The sequence below is a fragment of the Hippoglossus hippoglossus genome, chromosome 13, assembly GCF_009819705.1.
Source record: "Hippoglossus hippoglossus isolate fHipHip1 chromosome 13, fHipHip1.pri, whole genome shotgun sequence".
Classification (NCBI taxonomy): domain Eukaryota; kingdom Metazoa; phylum Chordata; class Actinopteri; order Pleuronectiformes; family Pleuronectidae; genus Hippoglossus; species Hippoglossus hippoglossus.
The window spans coordinates 20386302-20411315 of record NC_047163.1 but is presented as its reverse complement, the minus strand read 5'-3'; the positions used below and the strand labels follow the sequence as shown (position 1 = coordinate 20411315).

The 25014-nt window shown below is 41.0% G+C and overlaps 1 protein-coding gene and 1 long non-coding RNA gene across 2 annotated transcripts; both read left to right on the top strand.

Annotated features, from left to right (window-relative positions):
- Positions 1–4704: 4704 nt before the first annotated feature.
- Positions 4705–19801, top strand: wsb1 (WD repeat and SOCS box containing 1). Its single transcript, XM_034604279.1, has 10 exons — positions 4705–5092; positions 6602–6770; positions 9669–9952; positions 11621–11752; positions 12605–12705; positions 14960–15132; positions 15603–15716; positions 16817–16924; positions 18616–18803; positions 18856–19801. Exons 1-9 carry the CDS (start codon positions 5053–5055, stop codon positions 18776–18778), a joined length of 1284 nt encoding a protein of 427 aa, XP_034460170.1. The 5' UTR covers positions 4705–5052; the 3' UTR covers positions 18779–18803; positions 18856–19801.
- LOC117772805 lies at positions 17128–18020 on the top strand. Its single transcript, XR_004615838.1, has 2 exons — positions 17128–17818; positions 17863–18020. It is a non-coding gene; the product is annotated as an uncharacterized LOC117772805 (long non-coding RNA).
- Positions 19802–25014: the final 5213 nt, after the last annotated feature.

The following is a 25014-nucleotide window of genomic DNA, read 5'->3' as shown; positions in this document are numbered from 1 at the left end:
AATAAGACTTGTTATTTCTAGTATCTGCCTCAAAAATCCTCTTTTATAATAATAATTATAAACTGTATTTCAATAGCATAGGTTTACAAAGTGACAGACATAAAACTAAAACTAAAAAATACATAATATAATTCTAATTCATTAGCAGTACAGCAAAAGTCCAAGAAATAAGGCCAATATATGTTGATATAATACTTATGCATTGTGTAAACAGTGAGGAGATATAACATGTAATTGATCGACCTCATATTTATTAATTTTTTTGCTGTTCATCAAGTATTTGTCGTTCTCTGCTAATAAAAAAAAGTTTAGACAACCTTCACTCAGGAGCAAATATCTGTCTGTAAACTGGAAAGAAATACTTATGTGACATTTATTGTGATAATTATCAATAGCGACTGATACACATTTTTATTTAGAAAAAATTTGGGGCCATATCGCCAAGTCCTGGGGGCTGGGAGGTCTGCTAGGCAGGGTGGCACAAGGCCATTCAGTATTTTAAAAACAAAGAAAAACATTTGCAAAATCAAATTCTAAAAACCACAGGTAACCAGGGCAATGAGGCAAGAATGGGTGTGATGTGCTCATTTTCTCGAGTTCTTGTAAGAACCCTATAGCTGCTGAGGTTTAAATAAGTTGATTTCTGGCGGAGCCTTGTAAATAATGAGTTTCAGTAATCTAGAGCTCAAACTCTGTACGTAAAGGACCCTCCAACTGACACAAAAAACACACAGACCCCATGTCATGTGTGGAATTCTGGATGAAAATAGTCATTTTGATACCAATAGGTGAAATTATAGTAAAGATAAAGGACACTTTGAGAAGCACTGGTGTAGAAAAGGCTGGAGAGAAAAGCTTGAATGATGGTTTTGAGCAGAAATGAATGATCTGGACAATATTCCTGATTTGACTTAAAGCAAATTTGATGAGAATGTAGGAATCTCCAGGGAACGTCAGATAACAATACAAGCATTAATTCCACGTGTTCCTCAAAATGTCCACCTCAAACTTGATAGCTGCACAGCAACTGCTTTTTTAAAATCATATTCATCCATCATATTTTTATGGCTGCTGTTGCTAAACTAAAGTTGTCCTCGGTGTCCTCCCCCACCGCCAGTGCTTTGTATCAGTCTCCATCACAGTGGCCAGCAGGGTGTATTTTAAGGTGAGGGTATTTTGGGAGGAACAGCTGACGAAAGGAGCAGATTTAAAGAGAGAAGGGGGGGAGGGAATAACTTTGTATGTTTCCATAACCCGGCTCACATGAACATATGGTTTTTATGAAGTGAAGCTAACCTGACACTGCACAGCTCCTCTCGCTGCTAACGGGCTAACGGTACTTTACAAGCTATTCGCCAGATCCCAGCTCTCGCGTTCTGCTCCACTTCATCTTCATGTGTCACCTCAGCCGTGTTGTTGTTTTTTTTGTTTTTTTTTTACTGGAACTGGACTTGACAGTAGCTACTATTAGCAGCGGCCTTGAGTGAGAGCAGGCTTAGCAGCGACCTGTTAGCAGCCCCGGGCAGCTCTCGCTCACTAATCACTAGCAGACACCGAGCCGCTCCACACAGGGATTCACCCACAAGGCCTCGAGCACAGATTCGACCCAACATCAGCTCCGCGTAAACACGTCCACCCACCTCCACGCACTGGATGTGACCGAGTGGGCTCGTCTTCCCACCGCTGACAACAAAACCCCCCACCGCGGACCCCTCGGTCGTGTTGTTGTTTTGCAAAGTGAAGCGCTGGACTGCACCGGTGTGTTTATATCAAAAGGTCCGACCCGGTCCGGCGGCTGTGTGTGCTGCTGGGTTCGGTGCCTGGAAATGGCGTGTGTGAACGGCGGTGCTACTCACTGTCAGCGGCACGGACGCGGAGATCCTCGGTTCGCTCCGGAGGCGACAGGAAGCGGAGCCGAGCGGCAGGACGGGGGGTGTTAGCATCGTAACGGGAACCAGCAGGAGAGCGTCTGTCCCTCCTCCCCCCCGCACTCACCAGCACTAACACAACACAGCGCCGGATGTGCCAGCTCACACACAACACACGGTCCCCTTCAACATAAAAGACACGTGCATGGTGCGCGATGGGTCATATTTCGATGAAGACTAAAGGGCATTTATACACGTGGATGATTAGGAAAACATAGAACTTTTCTCGAGGCAGGCGGCCGCACACAACCAGAGGTTTCTTCCTGATAAAAGTTGCTCTGTGTGTAAGATTTAGGTGAAAGGGATCTGTTGGGAGAAATTGAACATAAAATAATCCTAGTGATGTTTTACTAGTGTGTAATCAACACAAATACAAATTGTTGATTTCTTCACCCTAGAATGGGCCCTTGATATTTAAATACTGTATATTTATATCAGTAGTGGGTCCTCTCTACAGAGGCCGCCAGGTTGTTTACAGTAGTCCAAACTGGACAAACTTAACACCTTTTGAGATTTATGAGAACTGAAGGCTACTGGTGTTTTGGGGCTTGGTCAATCTGTTTCGACATGCATTTTATCTAAACCTATTTTACATGCAAATTCACACCCTGTGCCAAGTTTTGTGAGTTGTCAAACATGTTTAGACTGATATGTGTGAATAAATTAATGCATTTAATATATTTCTTACATTGTTAGATGTTTTCCTCTGTTAATGACTAATGTAAATGCGGGTTTTGTTATGTTCACTACTGCACACGTTTTGAAGACACGTTTACGCATTTATTTTGAAGGGCGAGATATCATAGTTCCTATGTCACTTTATGCATCTTGTTTTTCTGCACCTTTGGGGAACTAGGTTGTTCAAACAGTAGCAGATGAATGAAGACAAGGCAAACAGTGTCACGCGCTCAAAAAGATTGCAGCTTGGCACATGTCATAACTCGCTCAAAACAAACTGATAAACACTCAACTTGTAACTTTCTTTTGCTGGGTGATGGTGAGAAGGGTGAAAAGATTAAATTAATATTATTACATTTTCAGTGTTAAATAACGACTTTTAGGTATTATTCGGTCAGGGTGGATACAAAAAGAGAGAGACTATCTTCAGGAGTTGTTTGTTGGACTTGCTTGTGTTTCTTGAAGCCATTTCACCTCTCATCCAAGAGGCTTTTCAGTTCTAACTGACTATTGGGGGGTTTCATGTATTCAACTTCTGCGGCTCATCACTATCAGGTGGCCTATGGCACCATATCATCCCTAGTTCTCTACCCAGACAGCTTAATACTCACACACACACACACACACACACACACACACACGCACACACAGGTAAATACCTGAAACCTCCCGCTACTCAGTTAGAACTGAAGAATTCCTTTGCGGGAGGGGTGAAAGTTAAAGATACACATGTATGTCCAGTAGTCTCTGTACACATGTAGAACTCCTGCAGATACCATGACCTAGAATCCTCAGAGAAAGAGGGACACTGCTACTGCATTCGAAATTTCCATGAAGTTAAATCCAATATTTTCGAACATAACCAACAAAAACTGGACATTATAAGCTTCAGTAAGGTAGAATTTATCACATAAACTGGATGGGAACCTTCCATGAAAGGGTATGCTGAGCCTGATCCAGATGGAAAAAACAGTGTTATGATGATGGTGAATGTGAATTCAAAACCTCCTTTGTTGCTGAGCTTGACACCTTGGTAAGAAAAATATACTGGAAATCAGTGCCAGGACTGTGGAGAGATTACATGTCTTTCCTTCTATTGACACCTCTGTTTGTCACTCACTGAGAAGGGAAATCAATATACAATGCTTATACAAAGGGACTTTTCAGCCTGCAGCAATAAGACAAATCTGGTGCATACAGAATCTCTGTCAGGAAGTGGAAACCAGTGCAAATTGTCAACAATCGTCAGTCACAGCCTCCTTCTGTCAGCCAGGTCACCTGACCACATTCAGCCGGATCTATGGTCACATTTTCTTGTGGCTGTGTGATTGCAAATAGAGCCTGGGCCACATATGAAGGACCGCCTACTGTTCTGCTGCAGTTTCACCATGAATGAAGGGTATTATTATCTGTCATTGCCATACACTACCGACTTGTCTGTGTCCAACAGAAGTAGGGGAATTATTATTATCCAGTTTATGCCGCAGGAGGAAGTGAAGACGGCAGGCAATGAGACCAGTTTTACATTAAGCGTGTTTTTAGATAGCAAATTGATTTAATTTGCAGTGACAGATACAGTTTTAAAAACACTGCTATATTTAATGTCACCGTTGTGTTTTAGAAAAAAAAATCACTGTATCATTCATCATTCAGTAGACTTGGCCCATGTCATCATAACTACTTTAAAACCAGATTTTATTGCTTACCAAAATGTTTGATAAAATAAAAAACAAATGTCAAGTGATACGGTTTTATAATTTGTTATTAGCTATCAAATATTTGCGTTGGCTGAAAAACTCAGGCAGCAGTATTGTGAGTATGCACTACAACACAATCTCAACTAAAATGATAACAGCAACAAACATTTGTGGGGATTTGTCACTTGTAAAGTTTTAGGTTTATCGTTGGATTGAAGTGTTGAAATGCTCCGCCAGCTGGTGGCAGTAATGCACCGTTTTGTTGTTTGTTGTCAAAATAAAGAAAAAAATGACGAAAAAAAACAAAACAACAACGGGGGGAGGTGTTTTAATAGTATTACCATAGCAACTGTGCTGACGTAGAGGGGGCAATCCCTCCCACTGTGTTATGGTCACCTCCTCCTCTATTTTCAGTCAGAAGCCATTTGTTTCCCCCGTGATCGTCCTCACGCCTCCAAACCAAACAGTGTCACTGGGATTCTGAACCGTGAGAGTGTCAACACCGAGCAGCTGAGCGGCAGATTCCAACAGGAAACTGCAATAAAGTCTTCTGTGGAGGGAGTAGCGGCTAAATAAACGACGACTGTAGTTTCCATCCGGGACGTCGCGCTCGGCGGAGGAATTCGGCCGGATTTCGCAGACATCGGAAGAGGAGAAACCACCGTCTCAATCCGCCCCGGTTGATTATTTCCTCCCGATTATCTTTGTTTTCTCGGCCGTGCTTGGATTTTTCTCCTGCGCTCATTTAGATGGCAAGCTTTCCAGACTCTGTAAACGAAAAAGAAATAGGTAAGTAGGCGCGCTGCGTGTGGGTTGTGCCTGAGGTAGTCCCGGGAGGAGCGTGGCCGCGCTCACGTCACACGGTTTACACGTTAGCACGTCTCCAACGGTCTAATAGGAAGTATGTTGTTATTTTAACAAGCTGAAACACGTTAGCCCAACACGTCAGCTAGCTTAAAGTGTCTCTCAGTACAGTACACAGTGTTGGGCGGAAGTGGTTAAGCTGCTATTATATCTATACAATAAAGTGTAGCTAACCTATATTATATTATTATTGTTTTACATCATGTTTAGTGTACGTTGAGAACACTTACGCCCGCTCAGGACTCTAAACACTGCGTAGGAGACGCTCCGGAGCAGCGGCCACTGTTCACCGAGCCTCGGGGGCGACTTGAGATCCGTATTTATGTCTGAAGCGGAATGTGGGTTAAATGCAGGTCTAGCGCCGTCCTGGTTGAATCAAACTATGAACTCCAGCCGGCATAAAACATTCTAGTCTGGACTATCGGTTCATTTTGTGCAACTCTTCGTGCTTTTTCATGCATTGATGTTGATAAATGCTGTTTGCTGTGGCGGGGCTGCCGATGCAGACTGAGCTTCCCTCCCCCACACACCAGCAGCAGATGATTCATATCCTCCCCGAGCACAAACACCGAGGCGTACGTGCGTGTGTGCACGATCACCGTGCTTCTTCGTCAGTGTAGTATTTGAACACGTCGTTTTTCCTTTTTTTTGTCAGAATGTGTAACTTTAGCCAGTTGCAGAACCACAAACTTTGATTTGTATGTAACTCTAAGTCAACCTCATGGGGTTTTATATTTACCTTCACACTAGTGTGCTTACAAAGATAAGTCGACTCATTCTTCCCCAGTTTTTACATTTACCTAGCCCTCTGCAGAATGCATGGTTTGGGTGTATTACTCTTTATTAAACTGTTATAAGCAATGAAATAACGTGTTGTTTAAAAAATGGTTCAAATTTGGATTTTCTTTTTTAAATGTGTCAAAGTAACCTGGTCATATTTTTCCCCCTGGTGATAACATCTGCTTCCTGTATTTTATGTACAGTTGTGAAATTGTAGGCATTAGTCCATCAGTTGAGTTTCCGTAAACTATAAGAATTAAAAGGGAAGTGTTCTCAGATCTGACGGCCTCATACTACTGGGCTCTGGGAAGTTTAATGTCTATTCATTCAGAGCTCAAACATGGATAAAGCATGTGAAGTATATATATTTGATTATTATTCCTTCAAAAATCTTGCACACTATCGTTTCAATCAATTATATTACAGCACATTTAACTTATTTATCTTGTTGTCACCGTGTATCTAGCTCCCCACCCACTGTTTCTGTACAAATGATTTGGTTAACACTTAAGCCAATCAGATGCCTGCATCAGAGTGAGGATGTTACTTTTGGATGATTGGAATTCCTGTGGGTGGGCCTGAGTAAACAGAGCGGCTATAAAGAGTTAATAAGTGATCCTATAGCTGAAGTAACCTTGTTGTTCTTTTTTCCAGGTAAGGCTAAGTTCATCGCTGAACTCCTGGTGCCTGTTGCTCCCTTCGACCAGAAGTCTGGGCGTGAGGCTTGGACAGTAGCCTTTGCACCCAATGGTTCCTACCTCGCTTGGTCTCAGGGGCGTCGCATTGTCAGGCTCATTCCCTGGGCAAAATGCCTGAAGAGCTTGTAAGTGTTGATACTTGGTTGCACTCAGTCACTACAACTGCCTTAACAAGGCAACCATGTTTATTCCAATACAGAAACAATAATAACAGTAAAACAGAGATCATTAAATGTTCTACGACAGTATTTACTGTAAACAAAACACTTCTTAACCAGCCAAATGTGTGAGCAAACTTTGTAAAGATATCAGAAAACCTTTGTCTGGATCACAAGCATGCATGAGGTTTTATTCATAATTTGTGAAAACAAGAGAAGCCCTCGTAATCCAGGGGTTAAAATGGACCATGAGCTGCAAGGTTCCTTGAATTCCAGCATGTTACTCGTGTTGACTGTTATTCCCCATCTCTCCCCGGACCTCCTGTCATATTTCTACCGTTGACATGGTAGTAAAGGCATATAATGCACCGAAAATAGTTCACCCATAACCTAGTGTCACCTGTTTTTAACCCATTTTCACGAGTCATTGCTTCTTAAAATCTGGAACGCCATGCTATCTATCGAGCAGCAACGTGTTGGCTTGTTTGTTTTAGTGTTGACAAGCAGAGGCATAACAAGGAGTCCTATTGGTATGAGACCTCTGTATAAACGGTTTGTTAAAAACTACAGTGACCAGCTGTTTCAGAAAATCACTATAGCATATACTGTATTTGTGAGCCATTTTTAAAGGTACACTATGCAAAATTTGTCGTTTGCTGTTTGTAAAAGCACCATTCAAATAGGCTTGGAACGCAGTCAATCCGATAAATATAATGAAAAAAAACCGTTTTTTGATTGTTTTGCAGCGGTTACGTTCTAGAGTACGAAGAAAAAGCTGCACTTCAGCACAACCCTGCGGGAAGGTGCCGTTTTTCTGGATTTTCTGTGAATGTAGCTGGCGTGCACACTTCTTCCTGTTTGCTGTGGCACCTGCTCTGTATGTTTTTGTTTTGCTCAGCCAGCCCTCGCCCAAACAGACATGCAGACCTATGTTTCTGTTTACATCCATGTCACAGGCCGTCAGAAATGCTGATGTAACCTGATCACTCCTTTGGAGTCCCTTCCGTGTGCTCCATGCCCTGTTATTGGCTGGAGGACTCACACCCACTGCCCAAAGGTTGCTGCTTAGAAATGTCACAAACACAGCAAAATAACATACCGGTAGAGGGCAGGGAGTCTGCAGATAAATACACCCCCACACACTTCTAATGGGTTATTAGTGATGGCGAAGAGTGATCGTTTTTGTATGGGTAAATTAATGGTTTATTTCCTAAGTAGGAACCAATGGGCTTGGAGCTGAGAGCCACAGACAAGGAGTAGTGAATTCAAGAATTATAGACCTACAAACTAATACGATGTTGGATTTTTCATATATATGTGTATGTGTATATATATATATGTGTATATGTGTGTGTGTAGATAGAGAGAGAGTTTTTTGGGCATTAAGATTAATCTAGAATAACATTGACACACTCTCACAGAGCCACTGAACAAAAGCCGACTTTATGGCTTCTGTTTAACTTGTAGTGACAAAAGGCATTTACAAGCTAAATCCAGCCCGTTGCATTTGAGTTCGTTGCGACATTCACACAGACTAACTCCACTTCGTCAAACTCAAGGGTACTCGTCTGCAGTTTAGTGATAAATCACTAGAATTATGTAAGCAGCAAATTCACCTGAGATTAACATGCACCTGAATTCCATGTCATTGGTTTAATGCCACTTGTTGACCTGTTGTTCTAGAAATATGTTCACACACATTACCCACACTTTGATAAAGCATACTTTCATGTGTGCATATTAGAAAGGACAAATCTAATATTAGTCTGAATACATGTTCACTTTATTTTGTGCCTGCCAACATTTCCAAATCAAAAAGATATGGAAAAAATAAAGATTTGTTGAAATACAGAAATCATGAGTGGAGAGGAGCAGGAGTATGATTCCACTGGCTGCTTTGCAGTACAATTTTATTGCTACAAATTGAGTTACGTTTTATCTTTTGTGGCTGTTAAGGCAGCGGAAAGCCCAGGAAAGCCCCAAATCCTTAGTTGTACTGCTTTATATAACATCATGTTATAATTTGCTCTCTCGTTGAATGTTAACAGATGAGAATATATATATTTTTTTGTGGCTAATCTATGTGCCAGTAGAACTTTCCAGCAGCTTATTTGTCCCCAGAATCCCACCTAATGCAGGAATGAACACAAAGAGCTGCTCCACAGTGCCAAGGACACGTGGCTTGCTTTATCACCTCTCTTTCTGCTAAATAGGCTCTTTTTCCAGTCAATCAGGCCTTGTGACTCTCATATTGAAATTGTTTGTAGAACAAGTACTTTTTGTTCCCAAACAGCATGCTGGTTAGCGGCTTCTTTCCCGCAGTGCACCAAAAACAAAATACCAAACATTGCAGCTGTTAAACCACATTTAAGATTTAAGCATAGTCGAGCTGTGAGGACATGGATTTTTACTCCAGCTACACAGCAGGGGATAGCCAGACTGCTGTGGTCCTGCTTTTAGCTCAGCGCCAACCTGCAAATGTCTTCCACACACTGTGCCAGTTAGGCTCAATTGCAAATGGTCAGTCATGGCTGAGAAAACCAACACAGGCCCAGGGAGAACATGCCATCTCTTCATAGAAAGTCCCAACAAGCCAGCTGGTTCAAACTCAGAATCTCCTTGCTGTGAGGCAACAGCGCCGTGTCATGTTTGTTCACTCACTGCTGATACAAACCAAACTGTTCCCACTGTTGCTTCTTCACATTCAAACTCCCCTTTGAAGATATTAAAAATGAAATGTGCAATACACACTTAGTCATTGGAACTTAACTGGCGCTGCTATACCTGAACAAAAGCAGGCCTAATTAACCAAATATGCCCACTGACCACCTCTTGTATATTTTTCTCCACTCTCTGTTGTCACAGTTCAGCTAGCCAGTCTGGAGTGGACACCAATGCCTCGAGCCCGCGGCGTTTATCCTGTCAGAGCAGTGACGGAGGCCAGCTCATCCCAGCGTCCGGTGAGCCATGCGAGCACACCATCGACTGCGGTGACATTGTCTGGGGCATGGCTTTCGGTTCCTCTGTGCCAGAGAAGCAGAGTCGCTGTGTAAACATCGAGTGGCACCGCTTCAAGTTCGGCCAGGACCAGCTGCTACTGGCAACAGGCCTCAACAATGGTCGCATCAAGATCTGGGATGTTTACACTGGTGAGAACACATTATAGTTATTAGAAGTAGTTAAGCCTTAACTACCTCTTCTCCTTCATCTGTTGAAAATCAGACTGTGATTAAATTAAATTGAGAAAACCTTAATTCTCTGTCAGCTCATACAGTAGCCCATTATCACTGCCCTTCAACACTTGGCCTGGAAATGCAATGATTAAATACAGTTCTTCTTTGCATATATACATATATCTCTACATATATTGTATATTGGTGGAATAGGTTTTAAATTTTTTGGGCGTTTTCACTTGTTGTTTCAGATTGTGATAAATTCAAGTCAACCAAAATGCATCTCTGTAAACTACTTGTGTGTGTTCAATCCACTTATTGGTCAGCTACACTTCATTGGCTTTGTTGCATCCCGGAATGCAACTCACGCCTTTTTATCAGCTGCTCCACATTTCTGCCTAGTACAAGAATGAGGTTTTCATTTGAAAACTAGAGAAAACACGTACCTCTGCCAAAGCTAACACTCTATCTCGCCATGTTAAAATAATGAAAACAAAATTCTGTATCAGCTCATGCACCTGGATTTCCTCCAAAATGTAACAAGTTCTTCATTTGCTCATGCACCACTCCTCAACAAGATTTCATGGAAAGTAGGTCAGTTTCTCCCTCCTCCTTTGTGGAGGTAACACAATGAAAAACAAAGTTGTGGAGAACAGAAACCAGTAGTAACATTATGATAAGCACACTGTGAGTAGATATGAAGGGAATCTCATCATTAGTAGGCTTAGTGAAAACAGGTTTCCACCAGAGCAGACACTTTTTATTTTAAAATTAAACTTTCATTCAAACAGGGGGAAATGATTATATGAACCACCTTTTGCACCAAGGCCTTACCTATCTTTAAACTCGAGTAAAAACTAAATGTGGAGGAGGATACAAGCAAGCAAAGTGTGATTGAAGAATAAAGCATCTGAGGAGCAGTGTGTGGATTTATTTATAACACAGAACAAATTTAGAAATAAAGATAAAGCTGCTTTTTAATGTATGAAAAGTAACTGCCATACTCTATAGCCAGAACAATTCTGATCTCACCTGCTTATCTGCCACCAAAGTGAGGCAGGGGAGGCACCAGAAATGAGTGGATCAACTCTGGAGCCTCGTTGAAACCCCTACTGTTCACCACACTGATAGTCAGGACTCTTTCCAGAAGCTCTTTAAAGGCCATTACCAATAACTCAGCGTGATTCATATACACAGTAATGTGCTCGAACACATGCTATCACATGATATCGCTCCAGTGTAGGCACAGTGTTGTACTCAGAGTTGATCCTGGGATTATGTTTTATGTGTTCAGTAGACATAAAAGTTGTGTTTGTCATTGCACTCGTGCTCTTTGAGAATGTATCTGTATTTTCAGTGGTATGAGAAGACTTTAATCAAAGATCAGGTGGTTTCATTTGTGTTTTTTTGCCTTTTAGTTTTCTCTTGACCTCAGAACTGGAAGATTTGAGGGTTTTTTCTGTCAACAATATATTCCAGATATTTTCATTCCAGTGGGTCTCTGTATAGACTAGACCTGCTGTACATGAGAACTGCTCTGAATAATTGGTTCTATATAAATCAAATGGACTTAAATTGACTTGTAGTTGCAGTGAGAGATAAGTTCTTCACTAATCCTCTGTTTGTTGTAATGGCTTGTTGCAGGAAAACTGTTGCTGAATCTGATGGACCATACTGATGTAGTGCGAGACTTGACCTTTGCTCCTGATGGCAGCCTCATGCTGGTCTCTGCATCCAGAGATAAGACCCTGCGTGTATGGGACCTCAAAGATGATGGTATGAAGATGACCTGTCCTTGTAGAAAGCTACCATTTATATTCATCATTCTCAGCTGTAATGATCCAGGGCCAGGCTTTAAATGCAGAGAACAGTCCAGCTAATGCCCAATCTATTTCAGTATGTAAATGTCTGCGGAGAAATCAAGTGACACACAGATACTGTGGGAGACCTTCATCTGCTGTATGGTCTGTGTGAACACACTTCAAACCTTAACTGCTATGACCTACTTCTCTTCCATTCATTGTTAACAAGTCAGTTAAAATCAGTTAAATGCTGCTTATACTCTATTTATTCTTTATTGGTTCAAGCTCAATGTATAAAAATATAAATTTTTTTTCTTACTGTCAAAAAGTTTAATGAAAAGACCAAAACCAACACTTCTTACTAAGTAACAGTAAATGTATATTAATCTGCTGCTAAAAAATATTTACAACAAATACATTTCCTCTTATCTTCACTTATTGCGAAGGTTTCCTTCATTTAAGTATAATCAGAATTATGTTAATAAGAAACTTAATTTATATTGCACCTTTTTTAAAAACAGTTACAAGGTGCTTTACAAGTTAAAGATGAAAGATTTAAGGCAAACAATATTAAACTATTAAAAGCAAATTGAAAATCACAGCATTGGGGCACAGCTGCAAAAATAAAATGTGTTACAGATGAGAAAAGAGTTAAAACAAGATCAAATAAAACTTTGTTCAATTATTAAAATAGTTGGTAGGTTCAATAATAAAGGTGCACACCACATTTCTACAGCATCAAAAGAATGATCCATTATGTGTGGTTTGTGACAGCTATGTAGCTTTGAGAGTAAAAGACGTTGTGCACTGCTTCATTGTCTTGCAGGTAACATGGCAAAGGTTTTGCGGGGGCATCAGAGCTGGGTGTACTGCAGCGCCTTCACCCCAGACTCCTCCATCTTGTGCTCAGTTGGCGCCGGCAAAGCAGTACGTATACTAGTTCCTTTTTATTTACTTCAATGGGTTTTCTAGCTAATCTGTTTGCAGTTGCTTGTGTTCAGTTATGCTTGATCAACCTACAAGTTAAAACACTCCTCATCTGCCCTGTCCTCCCATTCCCACCACAGAACAAACTGTGCTTGGTGTCTTTATAAGTTGAGCTAACTGCACCTAGATTCTGTTTGGTTTTTGTTTGCATTGGGGGAAAAAAAGGATTTTGGTGTTCAGAAGTTTGCATGCAGAGCAGACCACTGTTTTCACTATTGCTATTTACCATACATACCTTTATAGCCCTTAAGGCCTATATGTTTCTGGATAATTATTCTACAGGCTGGCCACCATTCATTCACCTTATCTACAGTGTTGCAGCTCTACATTTACATAGTGGTAATGGTAGACATAGTGGTAGCTTTGATAGGTTTTGTGTGTCCCTACAGTGTGTGTCTTGCTCTCCCTGTCACAGGTGGGGGCAGAGCTCAGTGTGTGATTGGTTTTGAAAGGACCGCCGCGCTGACATTTTGAGCAGCCGGTGTAAACCGGGGACGCACAGTGCGCAATGCCCAAAGGCCTGGCCAGGGGCAGCCTGGCACCTGACCAGCAAGGTCACTCTGTACGTAGGTGCTGCTCCGTGTCTGTCTTCCTCTGCTGTTGCAGTTCCTTTGTTTATTTTATTAATTTCAGTTTAAAACTCTCATTAAACTGGTGCTTAAATTATCCCCTCTATTCCACCTCAATCCCCACCTCTCCCCCAAACCTTCCTTCACACTCCCCCCACCTCATCTTTAAATAGCACCATCAACCATCTGCACATACTAGATTCTCTTCTGTTATGAGGATTTCTGTTACTGTCACTTTAAATGTTTCCTTTGTGACATTGTACTGCTGTCAGTGGCAAGTTAGATAAAACAGTTCAGCCACAAGAGTTTAACAACCAACCTGCCAGCTCCCCCCTTTGTTACGCAGCACTCACACAAATACGCGTTGCTTTAATGCTTGATGGTTACCATGTCTAATACTTGGTGCCGGTGCAATCGCCATAATAACCACAGCCAATCAGTTTCCCACTTGGGACACAACATGATCCATGCAGTGCTAAAGGGAAGCACATTGGAAATGAACTCAACTCTACAACCAGATGAGCACACAGCAGGCTCACTTTCTCTCCAGGATCTTTCTGTTGCTTGATGTCAGGCAGGAGCTTTATTTGCATCCATTTGGTTTGATTGGCTGATGCCTGCTCTGCATCTTGAAAAGTTAAGCTTTTCTTAACTTCTACCCCAAACAACTCAACGTGAAGCTGTGCAACCACAGTGTAGTTTGGCACCGCATTCTGTCACCACATTCAAACTGAGTGAGCAGGGTTTCCAAAGCGGTCGTGTGAGTGCTCCGTAGGTGTTAGCCAGCAGCTGCCATTGCTTTCTAAATGTTGTCTGCAGGTTTCATTTAACTGTTAATATAAAGAAATAATTATGAAACCAGTTCTTTGTGCCTTTGCAGAGCACTTGTGCCCCACACATGTCAGCTTTTCCCTTGAAACTTCTTTAAGAACAAATCTAAAAAAAAACAGCTGATAAATGTGGTAACTTGTCTATCGACAGGAATTCAAGAGGAAAAATATGTTAATACTAAAATTCAGACCATGGCTGACTGTTAAAAGCAAAAGTCTTCCCGAGATTATCCCCTTTCTCCCAGTCTGTGTGTGTATGAATGTGTGCACTTTGCCAGAGGTATCAACCCTTTGGCCATAAAATATTCTTTTCTCTTGCAGTATCTGTCTCTCTTCCTAGGCTTCTGCCGGAGGTGCGAGCCTCTTGTAAACACTGAACTAAAACTCTGAAAGGGGAAACCAGTGGAGTAAAATTATGTTACCATAAGTTACTGCTTGTTTTATTTTCTCTTTGTCTAGAATCTTTTTTTTACATAATAGAAGTGTTTATTTAGTATGTTTAATAACACTTACGTGTTGATGTAGTTTAATGTTGGATTACTAATAATAATTGTCAGTGTAGGTGAAGTGCTGCATTTTGACGTAACATGTGCTCTTGTTTGTTTGGTCTTTCTTAATGTTACAAAGCTTTCACATGACACTGAGCACCTTAATTTAATTCTGTTTTGATTCCTGTTGCATAATTTAATTTCTAAATGTTTTATGTGAGGATAGTAATACTAACTCTAACATAGCTCACCTGTACTGTTTCCATATCATTCCATAGGCTATAACAGTCCCCTCTTCACATTGCAGGTGTTTCTATGGAACATGGATAAGTACACGTTGATCCGGAAGCTGGAGGGGCACCACAATGACGTGGTGTCCTGTGACTTTTCACCAGATGGGGCACTGTTGGCCACTGCCTCTCATGACACCAGGGTCATTGTATGGGACCACCACAAGGGCACCATCCTGCTGGAACTTGGGTAAGACAAAGGCAGAAGGTGTCATAACCATACAAATCCATTTACCAGTTATTAGAACTTCAGCATCTTTACTTAAAGTCTGTTTAAAAAGCTTGAAATACCTTTCATGCCGAAATATTGTTTATTTGTTATATTTTTATAGTTTGTTCTGTTAGGTCACATGAGTCACAAGGGGAATTTGGAGGATAATGGTAAATGCTAAAACTGTGTAAATTGGGTCATAAAGTTGATGTATTGTCCATTAAACAGCAATAAACAGTAATTGTCTATCATTGCTAACATTAGCTGCTGGTCATACAACAAATAATGCTTTAATTAATTGAGCTGTACTGAATGGAACAAGTTCACTGCTTCATTTCAACTGAATAAAAGTTTGCTTTTCATTCATCAAGTCATACACACATCGACACATCGACTTTTTTTTTTACATATGTCACTGTTATTGAACCCTTACTCTCATCCTTCTCCAGCCATCTCTTCCCTCCTCCATCACCCATTTTTGCTGGAGGGTCAAATGACCGCTGGGTTCGCAGCGTGAGCTTCTGTCCTGACGGTCGCCACATCGCCAGTATCACCGATGACAGGTAAGACACTAACATACATCTCAGTGTCCACTTCTGTGTTTCATTGACTTTAGTGGTGGATCTCTGAGTTGACTTTTAATACCTTTCCTTATCACTTTTATAGCAATTTTTACGTTTAAAATGAAATGGTTAGCATGTCAGTACTTTCAATATAAAACCTCAAAATTCATTATCATTTTACGATGCCTCAGTGTGAAGACTACTGTTGGCCTCTATGGGGTCCAAAAGCAGGGCTATTTCAGCAGGCGCAGATAATCAAGAACAAACATCTATATTTCAAAGCATTGAACTCCTGAAAGGTGACTTAAGTATAAGCCCTGACAAACCCATGTGTTCATCCGAGTTCCTCTCATGAGGATGTTTGTTCACTGAAGCTGTTTTTTTCCACAAGCCTATTAGTGCACGCGGACAGATAATGTAAACAGCAGAGCGCAGCAGAAAAGTTCCACTGTTTGCTGCAGCTTGTTTTTAAGTCCTGCTGGAGTCATGAGTCTTAATGGGGCTGGAGAGCACAGAGCTCCTGTATGTCGGTCTGTGTTGACGGGTCACATGCCTGTCACAGGGTAGCTACTAATCACTCTGGCCACTGGCTGGCCAAGCGTTGAACTGGTTGTGGAAAATATGTCAATTAAAGCAGCAGCAGGAAGCTCCACGTAATGGTGGCTGTGGGGGAAAACAGAGAGTGCAGCTTTCCTACTGAAGTTTTTTAGAGAAACACAGCCAGTTATAACGGATTGATCAGCAGTGTAATGTATTTATTTTACATTCTGCAAAGATGCAGTATACTGTAAGTCATGCGAATGATTAGAAAAGTGACTTTGTGTTCCCTCCACAGAAAGATAAACATGTATTTCTATGGAATTTAAGATGTGCTTAGAGGAAATTAATCTTTTAATCTGAGTGTTGTTTTTTTATCAGTAGATAGCTCAAAATAAGGGGGCTGCTGTGTGCAGACAGAAAGCAAAGCAAAGTTTTCACTTCTCCACGTATACAGCATTATAATAGTCTAGACAGACATGAATGTAAACTGCTACCTGGCTGGTTGGCGGACGCGTACAACCACATGACTGTAACTCTAGTTTTCTGTGTTTGTGGCACAGACTGGTTCGTTTCTGGAGCATCGAGGAAAGGGCACCTCAGGCCATCGCGCCTCTCACTAATGGCCTCTGCTGTGCCTTCTCTCCTGAAGGAAGTGTCCTTTCGGCTGGGTAAGACACCGACACATGTTCAGACACACATTATCCTAAACACACAGCTCACATTACAGAACATCAGCCACACCTTATTGACTTTTACCTTTTTGATAAAGGAGCCAAAGGAGCCATGTTTTATCTCAGCTCATGGTGCCAATTTGCAGGACATGCACATTCTGAGATAGATTTAGTTTAGTTGGAAAATTTCCACGGAACTCCCTGTGTGCTTGTAATGCACTCTCGCAGTCTTAATGAGGAGGATCTGAGATACAATTATATAATAAAACTGAGAACAACCCAGTGCAATAATGTTAAATGATTCACTGTGTCATCTGAGAGGATAGTATTATTTAGAACATTTTAATGATTTTTGATCTCATGTATAATTACAAAAAACAGGTTAGATAGACTTGATTGAAAATAGAGGTCACAAAGTACAACCTTAATCAAAAACAAGTCAGTTTACCTGTGATCACTGACAAAAAATTGATTACATTATAAATAAGATAATACGGGACCTGTGATCAGCTCAGCTTTCTCAGTTTTGGCCTGGGTTGTGTCTAATGCAACATGACTCCACATGGTGAGTAATAGACGTAAACGTCAAAGATTTGAGGAGGGTACACAAGCATTATAGACAGAACACAGGCTGAGACACAGCTGAAGCAGAGGTTGGGATGTACAGGAGGAAACATGCTGCCAAAATCAGAGAACTGTGATGGTCCTGGTAAAATGACACCACACACAGTTCACTATTTACACAACCTTGCACTGAAAAACAGAGGAGTGAGTGTTTTTGCACCGGCAGGGGGATTATCTGTTTCAGTAAACGATCAGAACGTGACCGACACTGCATGAACCTCCTCTACCTCTACAGACAATATCCAAGAAGAAATCAGAAAAAATGGTGTGATAAAAGCTTGTCAAAGAACATTGAAAAAGGCCTGATGCAGGTGAATTCTGAGAGCAAAATGAGGTAGTCTGGATCAGATAAGGTCTGCACAGTGCTGACAGTATAACATGCAGGAAGGAGTGAGCTGATATGGTGGTTCACAAGCACAAAGGTGTGTGTATATACTGTAGATAACACTATAAATACAAGTTTGTAAACTTGAAACTGATTGTAAAGAGTTTTGGCAGGGCAATATATCACACTTTTTAACTGTATTACTGGAAATGTGATGACTACAACCTGTCCAAGTGTGTCCCCTGAGTTGAATTCTATAAAGCACCTCTGGAGTTGAGGGATACAAAATATACAAAACAAACAATGGTCTCACTAATGGAGGGTGTTACTGTCCAACCAGCAGCTGGTTCTTTAATATTGACCTGTCATAGTTTAGACAAATTTTTTTTAGTCTAAAAGAATAAAGTTTTTCCACCTCTTACCTGGCAAACAATTCTCTATCCTCTCTGACCTAATTACCTCCAAACTCCCACACACACCAGTGGAGCCACTACCAGGACCCCCTCCCCCCTAGCCCACTCAGTCCACTGAGGGCCGCCCTTCACCCTCCACGCTTTTAGTCCTCCATGGCAACGGCATGTGTGTCTTATATTCAGCCATCAGATTTGATTTGTGTGTGTTAATGAACAATCGGCTGTTCTTGATCACAGAGGGTCATACTCCCTCTTCAGGTAACTGAACCAGTTCAGAGCTGGTATTATGGGATATTTCGTCACCATTCTGTTTTCTGTTGTTGCAGGACTCATGATGGAAGCGTGCACTTCTGGGAGTCTCCTCGTAGCATTGCCAGTCTGCAGCACATCTGCAGGATGGCTCTCCGCCGGGTGATGACCACCCAGCAGGTGGAGACCCTGGCCATTCCGACTCCGCTCTGCGACTACCTGACGTACAAAGTCATCTAACCCCCACCCACCACCCCAGCACCAGCTGACCCAACTGCACATGCCGCAGCAGGGATATGCTGAAAAACCAATGAATTCCGACACAAACAGTTTTCCATAGAACCTTGTTGAACTAATGGATGTGATCAGGACAGGTGGGAAAGGATACAACACTTTTGAAACCCTAGAGACACATCCTCAACTCAACCCCACACCAAATCCACTCACAGCTGAATATAGTTTTGTGTCGTACATATTTATTTTTGTAAATGGTTTTTTAAAAATATACGTGTGCTGGGGTCATCACACCATCCGTACCTGTAAGGTTAAGTTATTTCTAAGGCCATCATAGCAGTGTGGTACCTGTAAGTGTTCAGCTCCTCTGACTCTACCAAGTTCTCATAACGCATCATCAGTTTCCTCTGTCCTGAAATAGCTGTTGCACGTAAAGTGAGAAGCTTTGCAGTGGTGCTTGCTCTTACTGTCAGGTCTCCTGTTGGCGAGTGGGTGAGCTAAAGGGAAGAGAAACACTGGGTGTTTAACGGATGCAGGGTTTTGAAAGTTGATTCTCATTATCTGAAGTGATCATCGGTTATCGTTATCTCTTAAGATTTAAATATTTGTCTGAGACAGTATTTACACCATCGTGGCAGTTATCACTGAAACCTAGATTTCTAATGTGACTAAGCAGTAGTTCTTTATATCCTATACAATTTTAGCATTTGCCAGATGTATCGGCCATTAATGACTCATTTCTGCATTTTGGCCACATCGGAAACTGGCAGGGTCAGAATTCTTGATCTGGGTAAGGATATTTCCATTTATGTGGACTGCGGTGACTGTGGTGGTAATGCACCGAGAAAGGAATGTATTCACTGTGTTTGTCAGGCCTATCGGATGCACACGTGGTGACAAAGGCTGAATGTAAACAGACAAAAACTCCACAGGGTACATTTAGAATCCTGCACTCATAATATTTACCACCAAACCAACAATCGGCTCAACCCTGACATGATGCAGGTGCAGCTCACCCACGGTGTCACCCAAAAAACAGAAAACACTTCCCAAACTGGCAACAGAATGCTTGAATTTACTCTCCTGCCCTGTGGGGCAGTAAAAAACCTTGGTTGAGGATTTCACACTAAAGCTGAGCACCTCTGATGCTTAAGTGCTATATATAGTTGAGCTTGTAAAAAACCCTGTATACAAATTTCCATGTGATATGTATGTATGTATGTATGTATGTATGTATGTATGTATGTATATACAAAATTGTATCATGTCCATATACAAATCAGTTTTTTCACTTTATTTTGTCATTTTGTTATTCTGTTGAATATTTGTATTTTTGTATTTTGTTCTCCTTTTAAATGTGAAATGTCAGCAAAACTACACGTCTTACAGCCCATCAGGGTGTTACTACATTGCGTTGCTTACATTACCCTTTTGTGCATGTCACATTTTCTTTTCTATATGCAGAAAAACCCTGAAAGTATTCAATAGCAACCAACCAATCAGCTGCCAGCCGCGGCCATCTGCTGTTAAATACCTTCATGGTCGCTGAAATATATGCACAGGATCATTTGCAATGACTATTATTTGTATTTTTTTTAAGATGCAGCATTTTTGGTATGTTTGATTTTTTTTTTCAGTTTGTGTGTCAGTGAGCAGAGGTGGGAAGAAGGGAAAGTGAGCGCTAACCGTGGCCTCTCTGTGTTTCTGTAGGATGGTGGCTACTGAACAGCTGTCAATCATTCTTGGCAATAAGTTCTCTGACAGCGACTGCTAAAGCCAAAGGTTCCTTTTCAGATAGTGTGTATGTGTGTGTGTAAATGGTTGTTTTTATAATTTCCGGCTGAGGGTGTCTCTCAGAGGGTGCTTGTTTATAAAGCTTAAGAGGGGTGTACATGGTAAGAGTTTGTATAACTGCAAACATTGTGATTGGAAAAACACAGTTCTGCCTCAGTGAGATGTACTATGAAGGGGTAAATATATCATATATATATATATGAATGTATTTAGTTCCTGCATTTTTTGGGGTGTGTGTGTGTGTGTGTAGTTTCAATAAAGGCCTTTCGACAAAACAATGGTGGTGGTTTATTTCATTGAGTGTCTGCACAAAATATCAGAAACATTTGAACATAATAAGCAACAAATGAAGCTCAGCGTAAATGCAGTCAGGAAGACTTTGCCCCCATTCAATCAATCTCAAATCTCTCACTCTCTCTACACTTAGTGTGACTCACTTTTGAAACCAGCTGGAAGAGCACAGACACAAGTGTTCAAACTTTGGAACAGTAAATATTAGTTTACTTCATTGTGTCCATGTAGTTATGGTCTGACTCATAAATGGGCTCCAGGGGATTCAAGCATTCAGAAACGCTCTGATATCATGTTTCAGTTACTCAGAACTCCGTGGAGTCTCATGATCATAACTCATACCACGTCACCCAGTTTTTATACAATATATTATTGTGTGCATTACATAATGGGTAAAGAGATGGAGTGGAACACTGAAAGTCAATATTAACATCGTCTTATTTAGCCTGTTTGACTTTGGTAATAGGAATAAGGCACAGCAGTTGGAAACAACATTGAATGATTTCAAATGCGTATCTCACTAATCCTTCATCTTATCAGCTTCATAGTTGGCACGTCTGTCTTAGTGGCCCAGGAAAGTGCAGTGTCATTTGGTGTGCGATTTGGACTCTTTGTATGTTCAATATTAATACAAAAATATTATAAACAGGTTACCAGGGCTTTGTAGCAGTCAATGCGGAGATTATTTTGATAATTTTTATTTCACCATATCGGACTGAGACACTGACACAAACACACAGCCCAAGTTCTGATCTTTGTTTTGAAAGTAAAAGCACAACGTTCGTTTTGTTTCTGCAATGCTTCATATTGAGCTGAATTACAGAGTTCTTATTCAGAAGATTGTCAATTATTAAACAGACCTCAGAATATATATATATATATATATATATATATATATATATATATAAACTACACATGTGAACAGTTATATAGAAAATTCAGTTTCATTTTATGAAAAACATTGACTCTAAAATCATCCCAATGAGTCAAACGACCTCAGTCTGCCCACAAAACACATGAGACCAATGTGATGTGAACCATCCATCAAACTCCCTGTAAGACACAGCAAACGAGCCAAGCCTGAAATAATGAAACATTACTGGGATCAGACTCAGATTGTGGATTGAGTAGAAGAGAAGGATGGTTTGTTTATGTATAGTCGTATGTCATCAGCATACCAAGAGAGTTTATGGCAATACGACTGTGTTTCAATATCATACAAAATGTTGAGGTGGTGTTTTCGGGTGGATGCTTTATGTTACATAGTCTCTGCATGTTTTGCTCTGCGAATGTTTCCCTTTAATGACTCCAGTCTGCTCACCCTGTGAGTGAGAGAGAGATGGATTCTGGACAATAACGAGTTCTTGCTTGATTTAATTATAAAAAGAGAGAGACATAGTCCAGAGTATGTGCCTGGTTTACTAAACACTACTTATAAACTGTTCAGCCTTTTTGTGTGTATATTACTTACACATCCTGAACTGAGATTGGACATTTTCACTTTAACACCATTTTACAGAACTGATAGACAAGAGATGGACTTGATCTGGACAGCTCCATAATATAGAGAATCAGTTAATGATGAAAAATAAGTTTGTCAGTCCAAATTTTAATTACTTCCTACCCCCTAAAAACAGTCTGCTCAAAGCTATTAGATTACTAGCTGTGGTTCTAGAGATGTCTGTCTGTCAGCCCACCACTTTAGTCCAGAGCAGGGGCAGGACAGACCCCTTCAGGCAGAAGAGGAGGCAGTGAGCTGCTCTTCCTCAGTCACTGAATAGTATTACAATAGTGTTTGTACTAAGAGGTATTGCCAAAGTATGACTGTTAATTCATGGTTTATTATTTGAATAATACTAACATATATATATAGTATTCCTCTAGTACTGCATGTCTCCTGGGATATAGGGGTGGTACAGTTTTGTAACTTTATTATTTATAATACTGTGTCATTTTTAAATATTCTTAATGCAAATTCTCGGCTGAATTTGCTCTTTGGGGCACACCCATTATTATCTTAGCATCTCGACTCAGATTACCTGAGGCAGATGGCAGGAATCGGAAAACTACTGTGCAGTGATCCTCCTGTCAGCTGAATGGAATTTACCAAAACTTTACAGGCTGCTGATGTAGAAACATCAGACCGCTCCACGGAATGTGGAAGGGTCTATTTACATGAAATATGTGGTTTGCTGAGACTACAGAAGATATTTTAAAAGCTCAGCATCTGTTTTCAGAGATCATTACAGTGTTTCTCCCAATAACTCACTGACCTTACTGAGAACTAAGCTACACACTAGAGCTCATGAACAACACATGCACACTCACAGCAACATTAATTGTATGTCACCTTTTGTAAAACTCTTAGTGCCTTACAAAGGAGTGACAAGCTGATAATAAGACAGTAAACACTTTGAGACTAATGCATATGAGAAATAAGTTTATGAAAATGCATGAACTAAACAATGAGAACGTTTCAACAACAAATATAATAGATAAGAAGGGTGTTAAACCTATAAAATCATTAATAAAGTAAAATAAGAATGGAACTCAGACACTGATAGATATCAGGTCCCTTACTGTGCCTGATTATTTTCCTGAAGATCCATAAAAATGTAATGGGTGCCTCCCTGGCCCATACTGCCTGGTGGTAGTCTGTCCAGCAGTTTTCAAACTATTTGATTGAAACTCTGTGGAAGGGTGAGGTGGGGAGAACCTTTTAACTTTTCAAGTGGATTTGTTGAAATGGGCAGATGAAGGAATCTTTCTTTGCCTTGGGCATTGCACGATAAGGTTATTTTTTTTGACATTTTACTGAATCTTTTAAGGAATAATGCAGAAATATTGATGAAATCAAATCAGGCACAATAAGAGGAATGATATCTATGAGTGTGCGCAATTTGGTGCAGCTTGAGTGAATTTAAAGGGACTGCTGGGCCTTGATGGGTGGTATGCACCTTACTGAGTGCATTTCTATGCATGCATGCATTCATCCATTCATCTTCCTTCTCCATAGCACTTCCTCTGCTGTCATGTCAGAATGTGCCACACCCTCCTGCAATACAATAACCCCTTATCCCACCTTTAAGCCACCTGACTCTACCTGTTCCCAGATTGTCTGTTGTGCTCTCCACACTGTATCTTTCTGGCCTCTGTTGCCTGTTGCGGACTACCTGCTTGTTTATACATTGACCTTTGACTGTTTCATCTTCCTGTTAGCAAGTACTGCCGAGGCCCTGACTTTACCTCCTGTTTGTCCTTGGTTGCTTCGGCCTGCCAAGCCTCAATGAAGCCGAACCATTATGAAATGAAACGTAATTATGAGTTTCACTTAACCCGAGATGTGAACCAATATCGGTGAAAAAAGATTAAAAAGTAGTGGCCCTAAAGTTGATCCTTGGGGAACTCCACAAGTCGTTTTTGGGGTCATTTACTCTCTAGCTGTCTGTCAGCAAGGGTTGGACCCAAACCCACGACTTAGACAATGATTGACAGTATAATAACAGTTTAATGAAGCAGGCTGACAGAGCACAAAGACAGTAGCAAAACTTGAGCCAATACTGGAAGATACTACCAGTCGTATGTATAATCTGGCAATGATTGGACTGGAGTGAAGACCAGAGTTCATATACTGCAGTAGGATGATTGGTGGTGATCAGCTGTGGGTGTGCCAGGGACCTGCAGAGGGAAACCACCACATTCTCTCTCTCTCACACACACACACACACACACACACACACACACACACACACACACACACACACACACACACACACACACACACACACACACGAGAGAGGGGCGGCCAAGGTGCAGACCATGACAGAAAAATAACATAAGATCCAAGTGTTGTTCACACATCTGTTATATCTGTTGTAAATTCACCCAAGGAAAGGAGAAGATGAGGAATACAAATGTTTATTCCAACATGCAGACTAGAATAACTGCAGGGATGTGGTGTGGATGGAGCATAATGGAGGAAACTGATGTTCGTGTCCTCTTTCCAACCAGTGACCTTTGTTTTGGGGCTCATTCAAATATTCAGTAGAGAAGCTATTCTGGGTTGTTATTGAAAGTCTGAGACCTTTGTGTAATCGTCTGCTGTCTGGCTTAGTTTGATCGAGAATAAAACTGATTTATACTGTAACAAATGAGGC